The following is a 27,652-nucleotide window of genomic DNA, read 5'->3' on the forward strand; positions in this document are numbered from 1 at the left end:
ATGTATTAATACATAAACACATATTCCTTGATGTCTTAACGTGCCTTATTTTTCTGTTCCCATGTCTTGTGAAAGCTTCCGTGTGTTTCTCTGCTCGCTAATTCTGCAGAAAACCACCTCATTTCTCATCTTATCGGTCTCTAATTTTCAACATTCCTCCTTTAGTACCATATCTCAGTTACTTATATTCTCTTCTTCTCCAGTTTTCCCATAGTTTATGATTCACTTATTTATGATTCACTTACAAATAATTTTGCACTCCAAATGTACATTCTCAGAAATTTGTTTGTAAAATTAAGGCTAATATTTGATATTAGCAGACTTTTTTGGCCAGGAAAGCATTCTTTTCCCTGGTACTGGAATTTCTTCACTTCATTTACTTCATGGCCCTCAGTTTTGATGTTAAGTTTATTATTAATCTCATTTCTGGTGCACCTCATTAATTTTGTTTTTCTTTTATTTACTCTCTACCCATAGTGCGTACTTGTTAGATTGTTCATACTATTCAGCAGGTGCTGCAGTTCTTCCTTGCTTTCAGTGAGAACAGCAATGTCACACTTCAGTCTTATCATTGATATCCTTTCACCCAGAATTCTAATTCCACTCCCAAATCTTTCTTATATTTCCTATGCAGTAGGTGCAAAAGATTACTTCACTGTCTTACACTCTTTCTAATCCAGTCACTTCATTCTTGGTCTCCAATTCATATTTTTCCCTCCTCATTCTTGTATATTTCAGATTACCTGCCTTCCCCCGTAGCTTACATCTATTTTCCTGAGGATTTCGAACATTTTGCTGTACGAAAAAGTTAATATGACATAGGAAAGTCATGGGTGGATTACAAATAATGCAAATAATAAAGGTTAACACCCATTTTACAGTTGAGGCATTGAGTGCTTGACAGGCACAAAAACAAGACTGAAATGAATGAGGGGATTCTTCTTCTCACAAAAAGGGAAGGGGAGAACTAAACTATTCAAAGATTAGTATGAACCTTATCCAGTGCCACAGATCAAGATGCCCATATTTGGAGAGAAGGAGAAGAAAAATCAGTACTAGTGTTGACTGTTATTGTACAGGTCCCTGCCTCCATAAATGTAAAGCAAATGTGCCCTGCAGCTCATCAGTTTTCACAATATATACTGTAGATTTTTGTGTTCTGCAATCATTCAGTATTGTGGTATATATCTTTCCTGTACATATATGAGTATGGAGAGATGACTAGATCTTCTTGAACAGTAATACAGGTCTATTTACATTTTACATAGTTCTTAGAGAATGATGTAAATTCAATAGTTTCTTTACAATGGTTTTCACAGCCACTTGGAATGTGTTGAAGTTAGATACCTGATTCTGCTGGCAGTCAAAAGTACAAATTTACTACAGCCTTGTTTTGTCTTCTGAGTCATTGTCAAATGATACATAAAATATGATATAATGCAGCTAAGTTATACATATGTAGATTGTAACCTCAAAGCCCTATAAATGTATTGGTGCACAAAGTAAATTTCAGGCATCGTCAATGAAAATACTTAATTGCATATTCATGTGGGTGAAGAACATTTCTGCATTGACTGCTTTTTAAATTTGACATATGTGTCAACAAACAGACATGTTAGGACCTGCATAGAATGCAATAATATCTATTAATTTTATAGTTATTTACTTGGTATTGGATCATTCCCCAGTGATGATACTATATACATACGATACTATATCATAGATGACAATGAAGAATTCATATTATAAGAAATGAGAGTATGCATAGGTATAATGTTAATTATTTACAAAAATACATTAAACATTTTTAAAAATTTTTGTTGTTCTGACAGTGGAGAAAGGAAAAAGAAAAGCAAAATCTGTAAGAGCCCACAGAATAAAATTTATAGTAGTTCCACACTGCAAATAAATGTTATTACAAACACATACATAAAAAGAAAGTAATTTTAGTTTTTATCTTCTCTGTATATTATTTTGTCTATTTTCTCAAAACTTTCAGGTTTTTCCTTCTAGATCTCTGGCCACCTTATTTGGTCTGGACTCCAGAAAGATTGCTCTCACAGGTACTTGTAATGTGAAAGACATCCTACTAACACGCACCAAACAGATTTTCTGTTACATATCAAAGTGTTACCCTAACATCCTTACTTACTGAAATGTATTTAGGTGTAACTAGAATGATGCTGGGGAATGAGAAGACTAATGAGAATTAACAATTTAACTGGTATTGTAATTGATAGTGAACATTCTAAATTTAAGTAACAGTTAAATATAGATTCTATATGTATCTAAGAGCAGGGCATAGTTTCGCTGTTCAACTGCTTGAGAAGAGCATTATACTCTATTTTATTGGTCCTGTTGCCTACAAAAACAGTTTATGCATAATCCATTGGCCAAGTCAGTTTATAAATATACAGGTGAAAGTGGTTCCTGTGCAAATTTGCTTAAAATTATGAATAGTACACTTCATACATTAAGTATTTCAGTAGAGTAAAAGCAGTGATGCTATAAATGATTTACCAAAGGTTTTGTCCTCAGTAAATGATTTTATATGTTCAGGAATTTTGTTATGAAGTTTAACTCCCATGTGAAAAGTACCACTGTGGCACAGGGATGTGTTGATTTAGGTCATATATAAGTTTTTGTTTTGTCTGTCAAATTGAACATAACTACCACAGTTTTCTTTGTGATCTACTGTCCATACTCATTACATTGATCATAAAGAATATAAGGGTTCCCATAATGTACATACATGATAAAGGAGGAATGTCAGATACCTTAAATAGTGGTTTACGCGAGTCTCTAGGTTTGCTTCATAATATGATTCTAATGGCCCTATTTTGCAGTTTGCTTTGGAGTTGCCCCAAAGTGTGACTCCATATTTAAGGTGAGAATGAAAGCAGGCATAGATGAGCTTTAGAATAACTCAAAATGTGACCCTGTATTTAAGGTGAAATTGTGAGTAGGCATGATGTGCATTCTTTTCTGTTCTCTCACTATAGCAGGATTTTAGTAAACAAAGAGCAATTTTAGCAATGACCAGTTGTAGATTTTTTTTATTTTAAAAGCCATTTTCATAGTACTTACACTTGCAATCAGAACAGGTTCATTGTAATACCAAAAGTAAACGTATAAAATTTACAAGAATGAGTTAAAACTGCTGATTTCTGTACCACATTTCTTTTTCTGTTTCCCATTGTTTTCTTGGTCATTTTTGACCATGGGAAGATCCTGCACATCTGTTTCATGGGAGCTAGTTACTTGTTCTGTGTAATCAGAAAGAGACTTGTCTAGTGTAGTGTACACTATGAATATCTCTACACAGCAAGTAAAGACAGATGAAAGTCCCTCTCATTGTAAAAAGTGAGATGTGATCAACTTTTTGCAGTCGAAAATATCAACTTTTGTGGAATTTGCTGTAGATCTGTTTTTTACTCTTTGTAAAGGGGGTATAAAAGGCAGTGTTCATACTGGTCTTTGTGCATAAGAGTGGGTGAACAGATATTTGCGACATTCACTCATCACAGGTGACCTTGAAAAGTGTATGGACTAATTTATAAAACTGAATCAATGCTTCCTGATTCGAAAATTGTATGACTATTTTGTCTGGTAAACACTGCAAGCAGGATGATGAAACTGTTTTAATCTTGCAGAAGCATGCACATTTTTTATCATATGTGACAAATTAAAACTATTTGCCAGACTCAAACCATAACACCTGTCTTCTGTTCCAGTTTAGCCACACAAGTGTACCTCAGTGATAAGAGCCTAAACTTCAACTTGCCACTGGATCCTCATTACATGTGATAATCAAAGCATATAGTCCACCAAGAGTGAATGTTTTTCACTCTCTTTTAAAACTTTGAGGTTGTGGTGAAATTAAACTCTCCAGGATGCTCATTCCTTAAAGATTTGTAGCTTCACAACGTGATAACAAAGCTTCTTTAAATTTGGATTGAGTAAGATAGCATAGTAGCAAGACACAGGATGTACGTTCAAGAGGACGCTGGTCCAAATCCCTGTCCAGCCATCTAGATTTAAGTTTTCCATAGTTTCCCTATGTCATGAAGGAAAGTCTTGTGAATGTTTCCCTGAAAGGGACATTGCCAATTTCCTTTCCCATCCTTCCTCTGTCTGTGCTTGTGCTGTGACTCCAATTCCTCATCATTGATGGGTCTTTAAAATTTAATCTTCTTTACTGTGGACTTTGGAAGATACAGAGAGGAACTGGAGGCAATCTGAAGTGTTGAGTTAATTTGTGAAGTGCATACTCAATGACAAAACCACTTCCTGTGATATGCAGACATCTGATTTTGAGTTTCAGGCCAATGTACATTTTTAACCAGTCTCAAATGATCAACTAGAGGGTTTATTATGGCTCCAAATGTTGTCATGGACCACACAAATGATCAGATAATTTCATTATCTGAAGAGAGATTGCTTAAACTAGTGTTAAGATGCAGCAAATGCTATTAAATTTAATGTGGTTCTGAGCAAAGTTAGATGGTAGTATGTGGCTAATATTGATGTATTCCATCTTTTTTAGTGTTGTTAATTTCTCCTTCATCACTAACGTCCTACTTTTATGGTCCTTGACCTGAAGGTAGTGTTCCAATCCTTATGGGAGAAGAATGTTGAGCCACATCCCAAACATCATTGGCAGTTCAAGCATACAGCAAATGATGGTGCTGCTTAGGAAAATGGCAGTAAGAGATGGAATAGGATACAAAGCACACTCAGTGTGTATACCTGGGGGCCTCATTAACGTGTTGAAGAGGCTATTCTAGGAGCCATTGAGGGGACAGAGTGCAAGCAACTGCAGATTGTGACACACATTGGAAAAAATTATGCTTGTCATCTGGACTTCAAGGTCATACTTGAATCATTGCAGCATTTGACAGAGAAGGTTGAGAAGACTAGCCTTGCCCATCGAGTTTCAAAAGAGCTCACAATTTAAATCATTGTCTCGAGAACTGATTATGGCCTTTGGTTCTGAGTTGATTGGAAGGACTGAACCAGAGTTGTTGAAAGTTCTGTGACAAGTTAGGCTACAACTTCCTGGAGTTGTGCCATAGAGTTGAGAACTGTAGGTTGCCCCTAAATGGGTCAGATATGCACTACACATCAGAGGCTGCTACCCAGGTAGCCATCTGTGTGTGGGGTGCACACAGGGCTTTTTTTGTTTTGTCTAAAAAAAAAAATTAGGTGACTCTCCATAAAATCCATGTAATGATAGCTGTAGGAAACCCACAAGTACCAGTGTAAGATTGAAAGAAAGGCTTCCCACAGGTGAGAGTATTAAAATCCTAATAGTTACATGCTAAAATATTCTCAACAAAGTGACAGTTTGAAGTGCTCCTAAAAAGCAGTGAAGCTCACATAATACTAGGAACAGAATGCTGGTTGAAAATTAAAATTGAATCCAATGAAATTTTTGGGGAAAATTTAATATTACATTGAAAGAAAGGCTAATGGGAAATGAAAGTGGTGTTTTTGTCACAGTAGACAAGAAACTCAAATCTACCAAGACAGAAACTGACGCTGCATGTGGGATTGCTTGGGCAAGACTCACTATCAGTGATGGCATAAAATGGTAATTGGATCCTTCTGTCACCAACCACTAGACCCATATCTTGAGGTAACTGAAAACTTTTGAGAAAATCTCAGTTTGCTTGTGTGTAAGTTTCCCAGTCATACTGTAATCATTGGTGGAGACTTTAATCATCCATTAACCAACTGGGGAAATTACAGTTTTGTTAGTGGTGGGCATTATAAGACATCCTGTGATACATTACTAAATGCCTTCTCTGAAACCTGCCTAGGACAGATAGTTCAGAACCCCACTCATGGTGGAAATATATTGGATCTAATGGCAACAAATAGACCTGACCTCTTTGAGGATGTCCATATCGAAATTGGTAGTGACAATGAGGCAGTTATAACAACAATGAATACAAAAACACAAAGGGCAACTAAAACAGACATGAAGATAAGTGTGTTCAATAAAATAGGAAAAAATTGGGAGTGTCATATTTCAATGAGAAACTTGAAAATTTCAGCACAGAGCCAAAGCATGTAGATGAACTGTGGCGCAAGTTTAAAAGAATAGTTGACCACACTCTGGATAGATATTTATCCAGTAGAACAGTTCATAATGGGAGAGACCCTCCTTGGTATACAGTCACTGTAAAGAAACTTCTAAACATACAGTGACTACTGCATAATAGATGTAGAACAAAGCAGAGGACTGTAGATTAAAGAGATCCTAAATGAAACATGTTTGGCTGTCAAGAAGCCAAATCATGAAAGCTTCAGTGACTACCATAGCAGAAAACTGTCGAACAGCCTTCACAATTCCCAAACATTTGTGGCCACAAGTAAAGGCTGTTAGTGGCAGCAAAGGTAGTATCCAGTGCATAGTGAATGAGGCAGGAACTGAAATTGAGGGTAGCAAAACAAAAACTAAAATGCTTAATTCTGTTTTCCAATGTTCCTTTATGAAGGAAAACCCAGGAAAATTGCATCAATTTAGTCCTCATACAACCTGAAAGATGAGTGAAATTGGTATTAGTGTCAGTAGTATTGAGAAACTGCTGAAATTGTTAGAAATAAATAAAGTGCCAAGGCCCAATGGACTTCCAGACAGATTCTATATTGAATTTTTGACTGAGTTAGCCCCCAATTCTAATTATAATCTGTCATAGATCCCTCAAACAAAAACCCATACTGCTGCGTGTGATTAGCCGAGCGGTCTAAGGCACTGCAGTCATGGACTGTGTGGCGGAGGTTCGAGTCCTCCATCGGGCATGGATGTGTGTGTGTGTCCTTAGGATAATTTAGGTTAAGTAGTGTGTAAGCTTAGCGACTGATGACCTTAGCAGTTAAGTCCCATAAGATTTCACACACATTTGAACATTTTTTGAAAAACCTGTACCCAGTAGTTGTAAAATAGCACAGGTAACTCTCATCTACAAGAAGGGTAATAGAAGTGATCCACAAAACTGCAGTCCAATATGCAGAATGAGATTTTTACTCTGCAACAAAGTGTACACTGATATGAAACTTCCTGGCAGATTAAAACTGTGTGCCGGACCGAGACTCGAACTCAGAACCTTTGCCTTTCACGGGCAAGTGCTCTATCAACTGAGTTACCCAAACATGACTCACGCCCCGTCCTCACAGCTTTACTTCTGCCAGCACCTCATCTCATACCTTCCAAACTTTACAGAAGCTCTCCTGTGAACCTTGCAGAACTAGCACTCCTGAAAGAAAGGATATTGCGGAGACATGGCTTAGCCACAGCTTGGGGGTTGTTTCCAGAATGAGATTTTCACTCTGCAGCAGTGTGTGCACTGATATGAAACTTCATGGCAGATTAAAACTGTGCCGGACCGAGACTCAAACTTGGGACCTTTGCCTTTCGCGGGCAAGTGCTCTACCAACTGAGCTACCCAAGCATGACTCACGCCCCGTCCTCACAGCTTTACTTCTGCCAGTACCTCATCTCATACCTTCCAAACTTTACAGGAGCTCTCCTGTGAACCTTGCACAACTATCACTCCTGAAAGAGAGGATATTGTGGAGACATGGCTTAGCCACAGCCTGGGGGTTGTTTCCAGAATGAGATTTTCACTCTGCAGCAGAGTGTGCAGTCCAATATCTGTGACATTGATTTGTTGTAGAATCTTAGAACATATTCTGAGCTCAAACATAATGAGTCATCTTGAACAGAATAACATTCTTCATGCCAGTCAGCAACAGATTCCACAAACATTGATCGTGTGAAACCCAGCTCATACTTTCTCTCACATGACATACTGAAAGCATTGGATCAAGGAAGTCAGGTAGATGCAGTATTTCTTGATTTCTGAAAAGCATTTGACTCAGTAACACACTATGCTTAGCATCAAAAGTTTCATCATATGAGGTATCAAGTGAAATTTGTCTTGATTGAGGACTTTTTATTAGAGAGCACATAGCATGTTACCTTGCACGGAGAGCCATTGTCAGATACGCAACTAGCTTTGGGTGAGCTCCAAAGAAGTGTGGTGGTACCCTTGCTGTTCATGTTGTATATCAATGATGTTGTAATTAATAGTAACTTCAGACTTTTTTGCAGATGATGCAGTTATTTATAATGAAGTACTGTCTGAAAGAAGCTGCATAAATATTCAGTGAGATCTTGATAAGATTTCAAAGTGGTGCAAAGATTGGCAGCTTGCTTTAAATATTCAGAAATGTAAAACTGTGCACTTCACAACAAAAAAAGAATGTTGTATCCTAGGACTATAATGTCAATGAGTCACGGTTGGAATTGGCCAACTCATACAAGTACCTGAGTGTAATACTTTGTAGGGATATCAAATGGAATGATCACATAGACTCAGTCTGGGTAAGCAGGGGGTGTGTGACCCATTCTAGAACGTTGCTCAGGTGTGTGGAATCTGTACCAAATAGGACTAACTGGGGATATTAGAAGGTATACAGAGAAGGGCAGTGGGAGAGTGTTTCAGTGATACCGAAGAAACTGAACTTGCAGACTCTCAAAGATAGATGTAAACTATCCCGACAAAATCTATTAACAAAGTTTCAAGAAACTCCTTTGATGGCTCAAGGAATATACTACATCACCTATGTATCACTCACATGGGGATTTTGAGGACAAGGTTAGAATAATTACAGCATGCACAGAGGCAGTCAATCAATCACCTACCCCCACTCCACATGTGAATGGAATGGGAAGAAACCATAATAACTGGTACAATGGGACATACCTTCAGCCATGCACTTCACAGTGGTTTGCCGAGCATGAACATTAATTTAGATGTAGATTTTCACAGTGTCTCTATTAGATGGACAATACATTTGCTATTCAGCAGGTGCAGACTTGCTTCCTTTCATTCCATGCCTGTGCATAAGAACACAAACATAACAGTGTGCTGCATAGTCATTCATCCTCATGATGCAGATATACACTTGATACTTCCTACACATCAGAGGAAGACAATTTCAAGTCGCTTCCACTAGTGTCAAATCCAGGACAGTGCTGTACAAGATACATATTGTCCCAAATGCTTATTATCTTACACTCATACTCATAAATTAAGGATAATGCTGATACATGGTGAAACAACATTCTGGTGGGCAGTTTTCGGGTTTAAATAACCTCAGGGTATGACCATGCGGTGCATTTGACCTGCGGTCGTCGCATAGTGGCACTGGCAGCAGTCCACATATGCAGAGGTGTGTTGGTGCATGTCAGAGTACAGTGCAGTGAGTAAGTGTGCAGATGTTTCCAGACGTGCTAATGGTGACTGTGTGTTGAAAATGGCTAAAAGAACACATATTGATGACATTATGAGGGGCAGAATACTAGGGCAACTGGAGGCTGGTCAAATACAGCAGGTCGTAGCATGGGCCCTCCATGTGCCACAAAGTGTGATCTCAAGACTATGGCAACGATTCCAGCAGACAGGGAATGCGTCCAGGTGCTACAGTACGGGACGTTCACAGTGTATAACACAACAAGAAGACTGATATCTCACCATCAGTGCTCGCAGACGGTCATGGAGTACTGCAGATAGCCTTGCTCGGGACCTTACTACAGCCACTGGATCAGTTGTAGTTGTCTCCAGACACACAGTCTACAGATGACTGAACAGAGATGGTTTATTCTCTTGGAGACCTGCAAGGTGCATTCCACTGACCCCTGGTCACAGGAGAGCCCGTAAAGCCTGGTGGCAAGAACACAGTACATGGTCATTGGAACAGTGGTCCCAGGTTATGTTCACGGACGAGTCCAGGTGTAGTCTGAACAGTGATTGTCACCAGGTTTTCATCTGGCATAAACGAAGAACCAGATACCAACCCCTTAATGTCCTTGAATGGGACCTGTATGGAGGTCTTGGTTGATGGGGTGGGGTGGGATTGTGATTGGTGCACGTACACCCCTGCCTTTGACAGGAGCTCCTACAGGCACTGGTGCAAGAATGAGAGACTTTACCCCAGCAGGTGCTCGAACACCTGATCCAGAGTATACCAACCCATTGTGCAGCCTATGTACATGTGCATGGTGATCATATCCCATATTGATGTCGGGTTACTTGTGCATGAAACAGTGGTGTTTTGTAGCAGATTTGTTTCGGTACGGTTTTTTCAACTTATCACCGATACTGTGGACTTCCGGATCTGTGTTGTGTATGTTCCCTATGTGCCTATGATATTGGCACCATTTTGTGTAGTGCCATGTTGTGTGGCACCACATTGTGCAATTATCCTTAATTATGAACATGAGTGTATTTTGAGACTGACTTTTGTACTGAAATTTTTCATATCTGCTGTAGACTGTAATGCTTTCCTGCTTCTCTGTGAATAATCACATGTAATGAATCTGAACAGTGTAAGCTGTGTGTGCCTATTTAGATCTACAGTAAATTTTTTCTTTGATCTGATAGTTCTGATCCAAATTCTAACATAACTACTAGCTTAAACGGTCAGTCAACACAACAACAAATCAAACAATGCACTCAGCATAGTTTGTAGAACCCAATCTGCTAATGCATTCAGTTAGCTAATCTTATGCTCCGTTAATAGTTCCGAAGTATCAACTTTTTGCAGAATGAGTCACTTTTTTTTTTAATTTGTTTGTGTGTCTGTTTATATGGTGGCTATCTACAGGCTACTAAATGGCACAGTGACTGAGTGAGGTACTCTAATAATTATGTCACCTTTTACGTTCATCATGTCCATAGAGCCCATCAAGAAGGGAACGTACAAACTGCTTAATGTTATTCATGCACATACCAGCTAAATTTAACATGTTGTTGTTGTTGTTGTTCTTGTTGTGGTCTTCAGTCCTGAGACTGGTTTGATGCAGCTCTCCATGCTACTCTATCCTGTGCAAGCTTCTTCATCTGCCAGTACCTACTGCAGCCTACATCCTTCTGAATCTGATTAGTGTATTCATCTCTTGGTCTCCCTCTACGATTTTTACCCTCCATGCTGCCCTCCAATACTAAATTGGTGATCCCTCGATGTATCAGAACGTGTCCTACCAACCGATCCCTTCTTCTAGTCAAGTTGTGCCACATGCTCCTCTTCTCCCCAATTCTATTCAATACCTCCTCATTAATTATGTGATCCACCCATCTAATCTTCAGCATTCAAATTTAACATATCAAATCAGAAAGGAGGTGATATGTTGAAAAAGTTGCTATTTGCTCAGTTCCGTTGCCATGTGGCGTACATCATCTACTGTGGCACAGTGGTTATAGCCACTTTCCAACTACTTGTGGGTTATACTGGTTTGATTGATGTCTCCTAAAGTTGTTTATCATTTAACACTTATAATTTCTGGAAGGTTCTGTGACTGACTTATTTATGGATTGGTGCATTTTACTACAACATTCTATGTAAGTACAAAAAAAAAAAGCACCTTCTGCTGAGACATGCAACAAAGTTCTGTGTGTACTTAATGCATGGTCAGTAAACATGGCTTCAGTGTGAAGGGTTGGTTCTTGTGAGTATTAGTGTTAGTTCATAACTGGTACTTGATTCCAGATTCTGTGTGACAAAATTCAGTAGCTGCTATTGGTAGCCTGATATTTACCTGGTAACATTACCCCTTCATGCTGAATGTCATGAATTTGCATCATACCACCACTGTGCTAATAACTGGAAAGTTAACTGTTTTTGAGTGCCAATGCCAGTAGATGCTGATTCTGTGTGGAGATACCAATGCTTCCGACAAGTGCTGCATTCTCCTGAGTGTTTTGGGTACCTCTAAAGCACCACAGTTTTTTATTTTTATCTTTCATCTAGAAATTTATTCAGATATTAATGGATTAATAATTTGGTTACATTAATAATTTTCAAATCTGCAATTAAAATAATAAAATACTTTTGAGTTTAAAGCCGCATCAAACACTAAATAGTTAGCTGCTTGACGTGGCTTGAAACCTAATAACATTTTATTAATGGATATCACCATGAAAGCATGCATTCATAAATAGTTATCTAAAATTGTATATACAAAAATGGTTCAAATAGCTCTGAGCACTATGGGACTTAACATCTATGGTCATCAGTCCCCTAGAACTACTTAAACCTAACTAACCTAAGGACATCACACAACACCCAGTCATTATGAGGCAAAAATTGTATTTACAAAGTTATTACAATACATTATTAATTATTAAACAGCTTTACTGTGAACAGTACTACTTGACAAGTAGGTAACAGAATCAGATAGTCATATAATTCATAGAAAGAGTAGCTACAGAGGTATGATTTTTGTGTGTGTGTGTGTGGGGGGGGGGGGGGGGGGGGTTGTGTTTGTGTGTGTGTGCATCTACAGGAAAATTACTTTTGTGAATTGTATCATGACAGTTCATTATCACAGATCAGCTGAAACTGATATTTATTATTAGCACAAATATCATTAAGGCGTAAATGTATCAGATTGAGAGTGTAAGAATTCCAAGACCCTTAAAAATGCCACTGCAATGTGTGTTGTCATCGACTTTTCACACGAGTTCTATTGCTCTCTTCTTCAGAAGAAGTACTTTTTAGTGCACTGCACCAAAAGACATTCTATGAAACAATGGAGAGTGAAACTGCGCACAGTATCATCATCCTCATCATCATCATCATCAGCAGCAGCAGCCAGTTTGATCACTTGTGATGTCGCCTCTTCGAGTCGGCGTGCAACGTTTGATCCCTGCAGGTTCTCTCATTTCTGCTGATCTTGAACTTTCCATTGTCGGTTCAGTCTGGCTATCTGCAAAATATATTGTACCAGTAATACAGCACATATATTTTATTAAAAGCCTTTCTTGAAACAATACGTACAACAGTGGCTATGAATCTTTGACAAAAATCCAATATAATACAACATTTTACGATTATGTTATGTTGCAGATGAAAGTCATGAAAAAGGTAGTGGCAAACAGCATGATTTGGATCCAGGAACAAAGTCTGAGGGAGAAGAGGATTCAAGCCTAGTTGCAACAGCGAAAGGGAAGTCGACTCTAGGGAGAACACCAAATCACCTTACTCTGAGTTCTACGTCAACCCTCTCAGCAGGAAGCACTGGAAGCCAAGCAAGACTGATCCAATCATCCCATCAGCCTGAGAACTACCAGCCACCAACAGTTAAAGATTTAGGTAAGCAGTCACAACTGCTCAGACCACCTACAACTTTACCACAGCCCACTTGCCTGCAGTGTTACCTTGCTGGCAATTACAAAACTGTATGAGTGTAAGAGAAGCAGTAGTGATTGCACATTAACCACAGATAGACGCACTTACTTAAGTCAATAAAGTATTTCATGTGGATATACTTAGCAGTTTACTGGCATATTTTGTGAATTACATAAAATATTTTATTCATATATTTTGTTAATTTATAATTAGTTTGTAGTTTGTAATGTTTCATGTGTATGTTGCCATGTAATGTATGAACATATTATACTGCAGCTTGATCATACGATACAGAGTAATATTGGCTTCCTCTTCTGGTTATTGTGTCTGACACTCCTTTCTCCTTGGATTTCTGTGATTCATTTCATTTTGGAATTCATTTCAGTTTCTTAAACTTTTCATATCTGTTTCATTGGTAAATGAATTCTATACCCACTGTTACAGAAAAATGTTACAATGTGATTAAAATTGACCTTCATCTTGAATGTATGATGAAGAGCTGATTCAAATTATCAATAAAAATTCATTACACTAAGTGCCTTTTTCTTTATGTTTGTGAAATCTGGCAGATCATTCAGGACGAATTATTCTTATTCCTTATTTCATGGTATTTATTTAACCAAACCAAAGGTCTCTAATTGTTGCTATGACTTCTTAGACACACAAATCATTTTATGTTGGTAGTAACATCAAACTCAGTATGTTTTGTTGTCACTATAAACAGCATCTGTAATATATTTTCAGCATTTAATTTTTATACACTGTATTGGGTATAATGTTTTACTTATACCTCACTCCCCCTAACAAATAATAACAAAACTCGAGTCAGTATGCAGTGAGACAACTTTGCAAATACTTTCCTCAATTTTAAAAAGACAAAATATAAGAAGCCTTCTGAGTGTGGTCACTATTGCTTAAATTTATCTGTGTATCAGATCATAACCACAGCACTTTGTAATTCAGTACCTAGTTTTCTGCATATTTACCATAATTATTCAATAACAAAAGACTCTTCTAAAGAATTTAAGCTACTGAGGTCACAATCTTTAGCAAAGTTCTATTTTGTCCATCTGTCATATGAATAACTATTCAATCAGAAATTAATATCGTGGAATTTTTCATGGATTTTGAATTTGGAGTTCTTTTTTGGTCTGTCAAGCAGTTGCACTAAGTCTTCATGGGATAAAAATGTTACAGTGTTGGAGGGAAGAGTGAAAACTTTGTCACACAGATCACATGCTTCAGCAATTAAATTTTTGGGTTTACATGAAAGATTCTTTAGACAGCTTAGCTACAGAGGAACAGTACCACACAGTATTTTCCATGTTTTCATCTCGGTTTGTAACCATTAAAAAAAATCCATCTCTGTCTTAGTTTCAAAAGAATATACCTTTTCTCACTCAAAAAATGCCAATTTTAGATATCACAACATATGCCAGGTTTATCAGTGTGATGTTCATTTCAGATAACTGTATGGAAAAGGCACTGAAGAATTCTTCAAGCTTAAAAACTGCTTAGGAGCTATTATATAATGCCACATGTGGTAGTGCATATTTGTCTGTTGTTTATGTGATTTTGTGGAAATTTTTCCATATCAATTGCTACTGCTTCGTATAAAGAATCAGGAAAGTTTCATGTTAAAATGTACAATATGCATGCTTAATTAAATGTATGATACTTAGATGCACTTATTTAAGATATACACATTTCACTTACAGTTCATAGTAAAAATGTACATAAAATTCTAAATAATATGAACTGTTGTACAGTATACACAGTGTTGTTGATAAATGTCTCTGGCTTACTTTAAAAATTAATGACAGGAAAATCTAATTTGCTCTGGTGAGGTTATATTTGAAGCTTTCATAAAGTCTTTAAATCTTAGGCTACTATGTACTTCTTGTATCGTTATGCATGAAAAACAAACTAGTAAGCCAGATTTAGCATTTAATAGCAATACAAGCAGATATAAAATTGTGAAGGCATTTAACAATAAAAATGTTGTTTTATCAGGATAAATTCTTATTTTTAATATTTGGAGTTGATAGCATAGCCTGCGCTAAGCTCTCTGCAAGTTTATGTCTTCATTCTGCAAAGACATTGCTCATAGACACTGGTTAGCTGAAATGTCTCTCTTTGCATAATCTGTTTGTATAGGTAACAGAGCTCTAGATCATTTACTTTAAGAGTTATAGTGCAAACTGTTAAAGGAAGTATGTTTAATAAGATATTTAATAAAATCATATTTGTTGCTTGTTTCACAGATGGTTCAATAGACACAGCTTATTTAATTTCTCATACTTATTGTAAAACGAAACATGTAGGTAAAAAAGTGGGAGTGCATTAGCATGTACAGCTGTAGAGTGGAAGTCAAAGAGCTGCACGCTGAATGTCAAATTATCTGCATTTCGTTGCCTTTCATAAAAAGGTTCATGTTATGATGCATACATTGTTCCAGTTACGAAAAATAGTTCATGTTTTATAAATTGCATCCAGTTACATACAAAACTGTACACAATTATTGAAATTAACCTGGCTTAAAACAAGTGTAGGGAAGTAAACGTCCTGCTGGATGTATTATGCATATAGGAGCTTCACAAAGAAAAGGTGTGTAAGCTTTTAAAGTTTGATATTGTTTCATTTGCTGTCATCACTGTTCTAAAAGTGAAGGTTTGCTTTGTTTCTTTAAGAAAAAAACATATTAAAATGAAAAACTATTTTAAATGGATAATTGTTTCAGTGGCAGGTAATTTTGTCCAAAAGCAAGTTTCAAGTTTACTGCCATAATCTCATAAATACATTACAGTATGCTCATCATCTAGAATTCCATTCTTCTTAAGTCAACAAGTTTAACATTTAAGCATTCTGAAAGGATGCCTTTTTTGGATATTTAGTGTGTGGCTTCATTGTCATTAATTGTTTCTTTCAATTTGCTGCTGCTCTTCTTCTGAGTCTACTTTACATGATCATAGTATAGTCAGTGATCAAAACTTTTGAGCTGTTGCTTCAGTTTTCTTTAGATCTATTTTACCAACACACTGAATTTGTTGCAGTCCTGCATTTTTGTACTTATTTGTTGTTTCTGATATGACCTGATAACATTTGTGAGTAATTTTGAATCTGCTTTTAATCAACATATTTAGACTGAGGCATTAAATGGGTATCTTGTGTTGCAGGACTAAAAGCAAATCATTGTACAGTCATTTGTATTCCAAATTTCACATCAATTTATACTACTCATCTGACATCACACTGAATCAAGGAATTAATTACAGTTAAATACCTGTGGGATTTATGTTGTCTTGTGTGTGTAGTTTCTTTATTATTATTATTATATATATTCCAGAGGCAGAACTTGAAAATATATATCTCAAAATGTACAAATGTATACAGAATATGGAAGTGTTTTTTATGAGGATAGGACAGGTGGTCAGCTCTGACCAAACTGTAAACTTCCTTCTTCTGAAACTGAAGATGATCCTCTACACAAATGTGAGGGTGAAGAGAAGTATATGCAATGGAAAGATGATTGCAAGCTTTATGAGTTTAACTGGGACATTTAAATTTAGACTTTTAATATTCGACTTCAGGGCAAAAGTGTGCTAATGGGATATTTTCATTACATGTTTTGTTAAAGTCCTATAACATTAGCCAAAACTATACAGAGAAACAGAAAAGAATACATTTCTAGCGACTGAAAGATTGATGTTGCAGAACAATGAAAGGAATCAAAAAGCTGTGAGAACAAGCCTAGTGACTCCAATACACATCCTGGAGCATACAAAGTAATCGGCAGAAGAGTCTAAGTTATTATTCTTGTCAATTAAGGTTTTTTCTAATCAATACCAGCATTAATTTCTTTCTAGTGCATTTTCCTCAGGAGACATGAACTGGAAGATATGGTAGAGTTTTTATTTGGGTTATGACACATCTACATATCAAAGAACTTTCTTTATGAAAACGAAAGATCCATTTTTGAAATTCTGAAACAGAATTTTTGTCCATTACTTGCCTTCAGGAGACCAAAAAAATTTCATACTGCTTATAGATACTGTTTTAGCTTGCAGAACTGGTAGTGTCACGTTCTTTCATTTGTGTCTGTCAGCAGTACTAAATCTTTTACCCCCTGACCAGCAGTTCTCTCTCGCAGTTTCATAGTTTTTTCAGATCAATTTTTGAGTTCTGTGATAAAAAGATTTGCTATGCTAGGAAGATTCAAAAAGTATTTTTCTCACATCATTTACTTTATTAACCTTAGGTTATCATTTCAGATTCCACAGATACTCCACTCTCTGCAGTTCTGCTGTAGAATTCAATACCTCCCCCTTTTCTGTTCTCAAACTTTGGCACTCACATCTGAACTCCTTACTACACTCACAATAATTTGTCTCCAATTCTACTTGTTTAAATGTAGTTACTATAGCATTAATATAATGCATATTACTGATGTCAAAATATTTTAACACTCCACATGGCTGTTACATTGTAGTTTGATTTCTGGTTGAATTTCATTTAGTTTATCTTACTGTTTTGTCTCATACACCTACCATTTCTATAGTTTTTAGTACCACCTGAAAAGTTAACTGAAGAGTCTAAAGCCAAATCAATAGGTGTTTATTTTTTTCCCTGTTTCAGTTCAACAGAAAGAAAAAAATATATTTTCTATAAAAATGTTGTACTCTCATTAACAAGTTTGTACAATAATTAATACCATAATGGTATTGTTCCCTGACAAAAGTAATACTATATATGTTTATATTTTGTTTTCAAATACACGAGTTTTCTTTTAAACTATCTAAATTTTCTTGACTTTTTATTTCACAGGTGTCACAGACTATGGAAATTTTTTCTTTCTCATTTAAAAGGATAAATATTAAAGTGTACCTGAATTGAATCTCATTTCACATTAAATTTACTTATAATCATTTTTCATGTAAATGTCCTTTTACATATCTTAAAAATACAACAAAAATTTTGCCTGGGTATAATAATTTTGATGGATTCTTCTCTCACCAAAAGCTCATTCCTTTAATATATGTTCATGATCAATCATTTTTTGGCTTATTGGGCCGTCAACAGGTACCCATTGTTTTGAAAGATTCTGACCTTAGTGAAAAGTAACCATTCCATAATGTTTGAAGGCTTATGCTTTAATACAATACATTCACATACAATCTACTTAACAAGATCAACTGACTGATTAAGGGGAAATTATCATGATATTATTAAGATAAAAACAAAACATAGAATAATAGTTAACTCTCAACACATTGCCTAGAATCCACAAAGACCGTTTTGTCTCTGGGAATATCAAAAATTATGGAAATGATAGACTGCTACTCACCCTAAAGATGACAGGTTGAGTTACAGAGAGGCACAACAAAAAAATTGTTACACATTAAGCTTTGGCCAAAGCCTTCATCAGAAAAGAAAAAATACACACACTTTCACACAAGGAAGAACACCTTACATGCACACAGTTGCTCAGGCCAGCCAGAGATAGCAGTCACATGTGCATGAAATATGTTTGCTTGTGTGAATGTGTGTGTGTTTTTCTTTTCTGGTGACGGCCTGGCTGAAAGCTTAATGTGTAACAATCTTTTCATTGTGCCTGCCTGCAACTTAACATGTCATCTTTACAGTGAGTAGCAATCTACCCTTTCCATAATTGTTGATATTGCAGCCTAGACTTTCCCCTGTCCTTTTTTGTCTATGGGAATGGTAATCAAATTTTCATGGCACCATAAACTGTGTCAGAGATTTAAACTCAACAATTGGCTTTTATGTTTCATATACAATGCCCTTTGCTGTGTACATACGTCATAGACCAATACAAAATTGTACGCTGCCAGTATCTGTCTGCTGGTAAAATGCATTCTGCATATGGTTATTATTCAAGGTCAATCCTTTAGTTGTCTGACACCCTTTCCTCAGCATATTCTGTCAATCTCGTGTCCTTTTTGTCCTGTTTGCATATAATATAATTTTTGTGTTACAAAACTTCCATGTTAACATCTTTTGTATTGCTCAGTCTTTCCTCTTTTTCTCTTACATTTCAATTTCATGTCTCCCCCCACCCCCCGACCCCCACCCCCCACACACACACACACACACACACACACACACACACACACACACACACACACACACACACACACACACAAAACTGTAAAAAAATTCATTTTGGTTTGCCTTGTGCTGCATTCTTTGAGCATCTATCTTCTTATCGGTCTTTCAAGTTTTTCTTTTATTTCACCTACAACTGTTGCCATTGTGTTACTGCTCAATTAAAACGTTCATAACCATAAATATTTTAATTTCTTCAAAAGGTATTACATCATTTCCTGCATTTGATTGCATGGTCCTAAGCTATTGTTGGGGGTATTCTGGCTCATCCCTTTAGACGTGCTCCCTTGTGTTTGTTCTGTTAATAGTCCTTTTCAGTTATCATGTAAATGAGCTTTAGTTCTGCAGCTGTAATTAATGATTGTGTAGTGTAGTTGTCCACCGTACTGGTATTTCTTCTTTTGTGTGGTAAGTATGGATTGTTCATCTGTTGGCAATCTCAGTGGGAATGTCCATTTATGATTTCTTTGTATACTTCTGACATGTTCCTGTTCTGTTACTGTAATTATTATTACCATTCTTACTACTACTATTACAGCTACTAATACTCAAGGTATCCTGCATGAAATATTTTTGTACATAAATTTCAACTTTGCTCAAACCTAAATGGCAGTTTCATGTACTCCATATGCATTTTGTTTGTACACTTAATAGAAAACAAAGCATGTGTTCTTACTCTCCCGTATATAAAGGTGTTGTCTTCTGTATTTTATGTGAAATTAATAGTCAGTTTTCACCAACAGTGTAGTACCTCATATATTAAGATGCACATTGTGTATCAAAGCATGCTCAGGAGAAGAAAGGAGAAAAGAAAATTTGAAGAAATAAATATTCTCATTACTTTTTTTTCTTTTCCTTCCAAAAGCAATGATCTTTTTAAATTTAGATACTATATTATCTTTCTCTATGTGAATGTGTGTAGTATTCATTGTATGTCTGATAAGAAAAAAGTTGGTGAAATAGTGTGACACCAGTGTGAGGATTTTAAGTGCTAATTCACTTTTAAAATCAAGAACTTTTGAAAGACAAACAAACAGGTCTATAAATTTCTTTCAGACATATCATTACTTTACTTATCTCCGTATGACACAAACAGTAATTTCTGGAACTACTAAAACAATTCCCCCATCTGTTAGTGAGGAGGTATTGCTGGTGCCTCTGTTATGTGCATGATTCCCTTACTATGTAATACAGGTTGAAATTTAAAAATTATTATGTAGAGTTGTTTCCCATGTTTAGTCTTCCACTTAACTGAAAAGTTATTTATTTCTTATCATAACCTCTTGTCATTAATTTTTTCATTAAAGTGTTTCTTATCTTTTGTCCAGTTCCAAACTATTCTAATGATAAAAGAAATTATCACACAGAAATTACAACATATCAATTGTTTAAGGAGGAACAGTAAATTTTTTTACAAGATAGTATTATAGGCTTATTCAAATAAAATGTTCCGTATAACATGTCCCATTTTTTATTGTTTAAAATGAAATATCTTATTGGCTAGAATGTAATCCAAACAAAGACTTACAGAATGTGTTCGTCAAAGACAAATAATTAAATATGGTATGTTACAGTTAGGAAATCATCTACTATGTTTTCTACAAGCAGCAGCAGCACTATGTGCATTACAAAACTCATACACAAATACCATGTCAACATACTCAGCATTTGTGAATACATGTGGCATGCTTTAACAATACAATACAATTGGCTAACAAATGACAATCACAGTCACAGTTGAAAAATTCTGTTATGTAAACTCAATCACAATTTTACAGCCTGAACTCTGAAATAAGTAAATAAATTAAAAAGACAGTTGATGAATAAATTCAAAACAACTGGAGTATGAATGCATGAAACAAAATTTTACCTGTGTGTACAATTGTATCCCTTAAAAGAAGAAGACCACATCTTATATGGGATGTTTTATTTGAACTAGTCTGTTCTACCAGCTCCTAAAATATTTACTATTAGCCTTTTCCTTGTGGCTTTGCCTGCGTAAGTGTTCAATACAAGTCCTCCCCCCTTCTACCCCTCTTCCTCCTTTGTCCATCCATCTCACCTTACCACCTCTACCTTTCTATCTCCTCCTTCCCCTCTTATTGTCCATCCCCTCCTCCCCCTCCCTCTGACCACATCCATATCTTCCTCCCCTCCCTCTGACAATCTTCCTCCCCCCTCTCTCTTTCCATCTCTGCTTTCTCCTTCCCTCTGACCATCTCCTCCTCTCTCTTTCCATCTCTGCCTTCCCCTTCTTCCTTTTCCACCTGACCACTGCCCCTCTATACCTTCCATCTTCATGTATCTCCCCTTCCTTCTCTCTTTCTGTCCAATTCCTCCTCCCCCTCTTACTGTCCATCCCCTCCTCTGTCCATTTCACACTGTTCCTAGTCATGCTGATCGGCACATGTAGCCCGGCAATATGAGTCAATATAGCAGGCCGATACTACTCCCACGACATGCCTGTCTTGCAGGGCAGGCAGTACATCACAGGCCTGAAAATCATTTTAAGCTCCTGATCTACAGGCCATCATATGAAGCAGGTCGATAAAACAGGCCAATGCTATTCCAACACAACATGCCTCTCATCACGGGCAGCCAACATATTGGGCTCCAAAAAATCATCCTTGCTCCTGCAAAACAGGTTGATTTTACAGGCTGATACTGTTCCCATACAACATGCCTTTGGGCAGGGCAGCCTATATGCCAGTAGCTGGAAAAAACACGTTTTTTTCCCATATTGCGCCTCTTATCGGAGGTGGGAGGCTGCTCATAATCGTGAGGCTTGCTGCCTCTGTGTCAAAATTGGTTGAAATCAATCCAGAAGTTTGGGAGGAGATCCTGGATGACACACATACACTCTGCCTTTTATATGTAACAGTTTTATTATTCCTCCTGATACAACATCTATACATATATATATATATAATGGAAGGAAACATTCCACGTGGGAAAAATTATATATAAATACAAAGATGAGGTAAGTCACCTCATCTTTGTATTTATACATATATATATATATATATATATATATATATATATATATATATATATATATATATATATATATATATATATATATATATATATGAATGAAACTTCCATTTTAAAGTGTAAGAGCCCATTATTATCCATATTACTTGGAAATAAAATATCATCTGTATACAAAAAACATAAATTTAAATAAAACTAAAAATAAAAAATTATGGAAAACAGGAAAAATGAAGAACTATTTTTTCTCAATAATAGACAAAATCTCACTCTGGCCAACAATGTGATAGTAAGTATGCAGCAAGAAATTTCATCTTGCCTGAGAAAGTGCAGAAGAAAATGCATAAAATGGTTCTTTGTTTAGTAACTGTATTGTAATATAAAGAAATAAAGGCAATATATGCAGAACACGAAGTTATTAGATGTAAACAGTATCAGTAATATAAAACAGAAAATTACATTATTAAAAGAAATGATACATTGCTAAGCAAACATTGGCTGTTCCTCAGAGAGTGTAGACTGCTATATGTATGTTTTGAGTGATGCTCAATTGAGCTATAAGGGGAAGGAATTCGGTGGTCATTTTTGTGTTTCTCCAAGCCTGGCTACATGTCTTTGTTGGAAAGTACAGCCTGTGTTGCAGTGATTAGTGTGGATTTGGCCAGCTATATATATTCAGAAGACATATTGCAATATTTTTGTTAAATAATTGATTCTTGGGCCGTTATACAAAGTTATGAGGATGCATATGCATGTATTGAGAGGCTGGAGTTTCGAATTTCTTCTTCTAAGATCCAAAGCATTTATATTTTCATAGCATCTTTTATGTAAACTGTCCTTTTATTCTAAATGTAATAAGTTTTACATCATCTGATAAATCGGCATCCTTATATTATGTGGTTTTGTTACTCAATTATGTTTTCCACTGCCACCAAAACAATAATTCCATTTACAGTTTCTAATCGTGGTAATAATTTCTTTTAAGAACTTAATTATCAGAAGATCAATTCTGGTAATTATTAACCTGCAGCCCTCTTAAAGAGTAAGCATGGCTAAAAGTTGTAACTAAAGTTTAATCATATGAGATTTGCTCTTTCATGACTACTTAAATGTTTTTTGATAAAATGACAGTAAAAGATCTTATTGGAAACAAACTATCCTTCACGCAAAAAGTCAGTTTGCCTGTAATTTACTGAAATTATAACACATTTTACTTTGAATTTTTTGTTTTTGTGTTGGCACTGAGGTGTAGATACTTCCTGTGTTATTTTGATGGTGAAGAAATATTCATGATTATTTTCTTCCTCCTGAGAAGCTTATAGAATGTATCCTATTTTTCATTTTAACCATTTAATGTCTGTTGGTTTTCAACAATCTTAAAACAGTGATGTTCACTACAGAGTTCTTAAATCACTAAAACCCTCAAAATTTTGTTTCTTTAAAGAAGAATGACTATATATTAAAATGAATAAGCAAATAAAGCTGAAAGTTAACCAAAAGATTTTGGTTTAAATTGTGTTTAAATAAGGAGCTGGATAAGTGAAATATATCATCATTCACTGTCAGAGAATGTCTGTCAGAAGAGATTATTGTGACATATGATACCTAATAAAAGTTCTGCAGTTTTTCAACTTTATCTACTCTTTGATATGATTCCTGACAGTCTCTTATAAAGATAGTGTATGGAACTTGGTAACATACATCCTTGTTGTTTTTCCATAATCGTGGCCCGTTCAAAATGGTTTATAATTTTATCATCAGCATTGTTATTAAAATATTATCCATTAAGCTCCTTGACTTATAAATATCATTTGTATAAAACCATCCACATGAAGCTGATGGTTTCTAAATTTTACATTGATTAAAGATTGCACTCCCAGTCACCATCAAATATGCAAAGGAAATAGAAACACACATGGCTAGCATTTATTATGTATCTAAGTAAATAAGTATGTAATTCAGGTTCTTTATCTTTGAACTTTTCAAGGTTAACTGAATCCTTGCTTAAGATAAAAAAATTCTTACAATGTTAAATAAATTTACAGTTGGTTAAGCACCAATAAATCAAAACCAAATGTATACATACATATATATTATTGAGGGGGTAATTTGAAAATGAGTTGCTGTTCTTGTTTAAAAGTTCCAAATATACCAATATGTTTGGCATAAAATATGTATATTTAAGTAATTTTCAAAGACATAGTAAGATATATTCAGAGATAGAACATCATTGTATAAGAATTAATTTCAGAAGGAGACAGACAATATCAAGGGTAAATAATGCCATGAAAAGCTGTATAATTTTCAAATGGTATCATTTATGTGACAATATAACCAGTACTTCCATTTAAACCAATCTCTTACTGGTTGACTTTCTCATTGTAGGATCACCCGTGTGGAAACCAAGAGACATGGTAGGCCTAGGTGAAGCAACCACACTTCCTCGAAAGGGTAAATCCTCCTCTACCTCTTCCTGTTCAGATAATACAGCTAGGGACAGAGAACGTTGCTTAGTGTTTGATTACCCAACTCCAACTCGCAAAGCAGAAGGCCAAAGCAGCACACATGAAAATGCGTCATCAACATCTTCAACCAGTGCACAGCAGCCATGAAGAAAGTCGAGCGCTCGCATAGGTAAATTGCAGTATTAACATCAGTCAAATGGCTCAGCATATCTTAATAATTTGCATGCACTTCCAATGAATCATTCAGCATAGACAGAGGACATGAGGCTGCTCAAACATTAATCATTTGTTGATTCTGTTAGATAATGTTAAATTATTCTGATCCAAAGATACAGGGAGGAGGATACCATTGCTGAAATCATACAAAATTTAAATATAAATCTTTGAATAGTTCAGTAATAAAGGTTGTTATGAAAGAAGCTGAATGATTCATTAAAAAATAATGTGACCATCAGCTTTAATAGACTTTTTTGTCTCTCGGAGCATTTGGCATATTAGATAAACTACGGAAGTGCAAAACCATCATGTTTTGGAGTAAAATTATTAAGATTGTAAACCATAAAATATCTGCTAAGATAAGTAATGCTAGAGCATTACAGCCATTGCGAGCGCACTGAAAAATATACTATTTTCAAACCACACTTGGCCTATCAGGTAACGCACATAAAAAAAGGTTTGATTGTAACTGCTCAAATGTGTAAAACTAATTCTTTATCTAGAACATTCCACTGGGAAGCTCTGTTTCGATGATTTATTGCATTGTTGATTTGTAGCAGCTGCTACTTACTGATAAGTGAATTGTTGGTTCACCAACAACCTGGTTCAATATGTTTTCTTGAGTCTGTTTATTTAGAATTACTCTAATGTACATTTAAGACAAAAATCCCACAGCAAAAAAGACTTATCATTCTTTAGTGAAAAAGTGATTTTATTTGTGAAGCAATGTATTGGAAATTTATCATCACATGTAAAATAATTTTTTACAAACACACATCAATCTGAAATGTGGAATTATTTATATGTTATGCTATTTTCTCAGTTGCATTCCATAGATCATATTTCACTAATAAGTCAAAGATTAAGTATGAAATATCACCAGTTTTATTAATTATTTAAGGACTATAAAGTATGTTAGGTTGTGTTGACCAGGAGAAACTGAATGTGTTCTTGGATGATTTCTTGTGTAGGAATTTGCAGATAGATTTTTGCTAAATTATGCATAAAATTTATTTATTGAAGATAACTTACCTGCTTTTAAGAAGTGTAATGTGCCAAATTTGTTCATAATTTGGGATGTATTGTTGATATTAGTTGTAACTGTTATCAGGGAAAACAATGATAATTTATTGAATTTAGACCTGTATTTTTTGTTTTGACACAGAATACTCAAATTTATTTTGTTTCCATAATCTAAATGTGCAACAAACATGTGAATCGGTTGCTAAATGGATTAATATTTTTGTTAGCAGAATGAAGGGAGCTTAGCACAACAAAATGTTAAAATTCTTATGTGAATATGAGATTTTATAAGATGACTTTCTCAAACAAGCCTTGTGGCTAAAACCTGGAGAATGTAGAGCTTTAAATATGGGATGTGAGTCTTGGTAAGAAAGATACTATATTGAATAATATGTATGAAACCAGGGATTAATTCAAAATAATAATAGGAACAATTGCAATATAATTTTATACTCTGTCAGTACCTAAGCCTTAGAGGGGTGTGAATTGAGAACTTAATGAAAATATAAATAAATGTAATTGCACAATTATACATAACAGACACTATTATAGAAAACTTATCATCATTTACTAATGGTCTAACACATTAAAATACCAGAAGCCCACTGTTGAGCATTGAAGCCCTTGATTAGAAGAATTTTTTCTATTCAGTGGAAAGAAATTCCTGTTAAAGATAAACCAAAGTTTAATAGTATGGTACATGTATAAATAAAGATCATAGTATAATAAATATATACTCATAATATTTCACTTTTCAAAAGTTTCGTTCAGGTTGTACAAATCTGTACAGTAAAATTTGCTATGTAAGTAATGTGGAGTCATAATCATATCATTACACACTAACAAAGACTGTTATATACAACACTGGGAGCTTAAATATGTGATGTCTATTCACATCTCTCCATGTAAGAGCATGGACTTAAGACTATCACTTTCAAGAGCATAAAATCATATTGTCACTGTCATCCACTGTTAATATTTAATTCAGTTTCATTCCGCAACAGTATTCCTGTAGCTCCCATTTCGATGCTTACATTGAAACCGATGTAAGCACATTTTGTACTCAGTAATTACACAACTGAAGAGAAAACTTAACACTATTGATTAATTGAGAATTAATTACTCAACACTTAATTTTTTTCTTCCACTCAACTTCTTTATATTTCTTAGCCCTTAGTCCCACGGAATTTATGTGAGAGATGGCTGTTTTAAAAAGGAATTTACAAAATCAGCAAATAGAAGATAAACAGGTGCAGAAAATCAAGAGGTAGTATCTATTTTGTATGTGATGTGAGAGTCCATTTCCTGTAAAATACTGTTGGCAGTGATAATATCCTTCATATATTTGTGATACAGAAATATATGGAAAGCAGTAGCATACACAAAATAAGTCTTTCTTTTTAAGGAAATATAAAATTTGGCAAATGGACAAATCTTAAAAAAGATGCCATAAATGTTGACTGTTACTGATTAACAATCATTAACAAATATTATTCTGAAATCAAATCCAGGAGATGTATGTATTGTTAAATCTTGGATTTTTAAAGATTATTCATAAGTATGTTACAGAAGGAGTAGTTTAATTTTTAGGATTGTTACCAAATAAGAAGGGTAAATTTAATTTAAATCAA

At 35.4% G+C, this 27,652-nt stretch overlaps 1 protein-coding gene across 1 annotated transcript in view; it reads left to right on the forward strand.

Moving 5' to 3' along the window:
• Positions 1–27,132, forward strand: part of LOC124712378 (protein still life, isoforms C/SIF type 2) — a 568,005-nt gene extending 540,873 nt beyond the window's left edge. Inside the window, exons 18-19 of the mRNA XM_047242673.1 lie at positions 12,919–13,164; positions 24,703–27,132. Coding sequence (XP_047098629.1) covers positions 12,919–13,164; positions 24,703–24,929 — 473 coding nt within the window. The 3' untranslated portion in view covers positions 24,930–27,132. The remainder of the gene's footprint in view (positions 1–12,918; positions 13,165–24,702) is intronic.
• Positions 27,133–27,652: the final 520 nt, after the last annotated feature.

The sequence above is a fragment of the Schistocerca piceifrons genome, chromosome 8, assembly GCF_021461385.2.
Source record: "Schistocerca piceifrons isolate TAMUIC-IGC-003096 chromosome 8, iqSchPice1.1, whole genome shotgun sequence".
NCBI lineage: Eukaryota > Metazoa > Arthropoda > Insecta > Orthoptera > Acrididae > Schistocerca > Schistocerca piceifrons.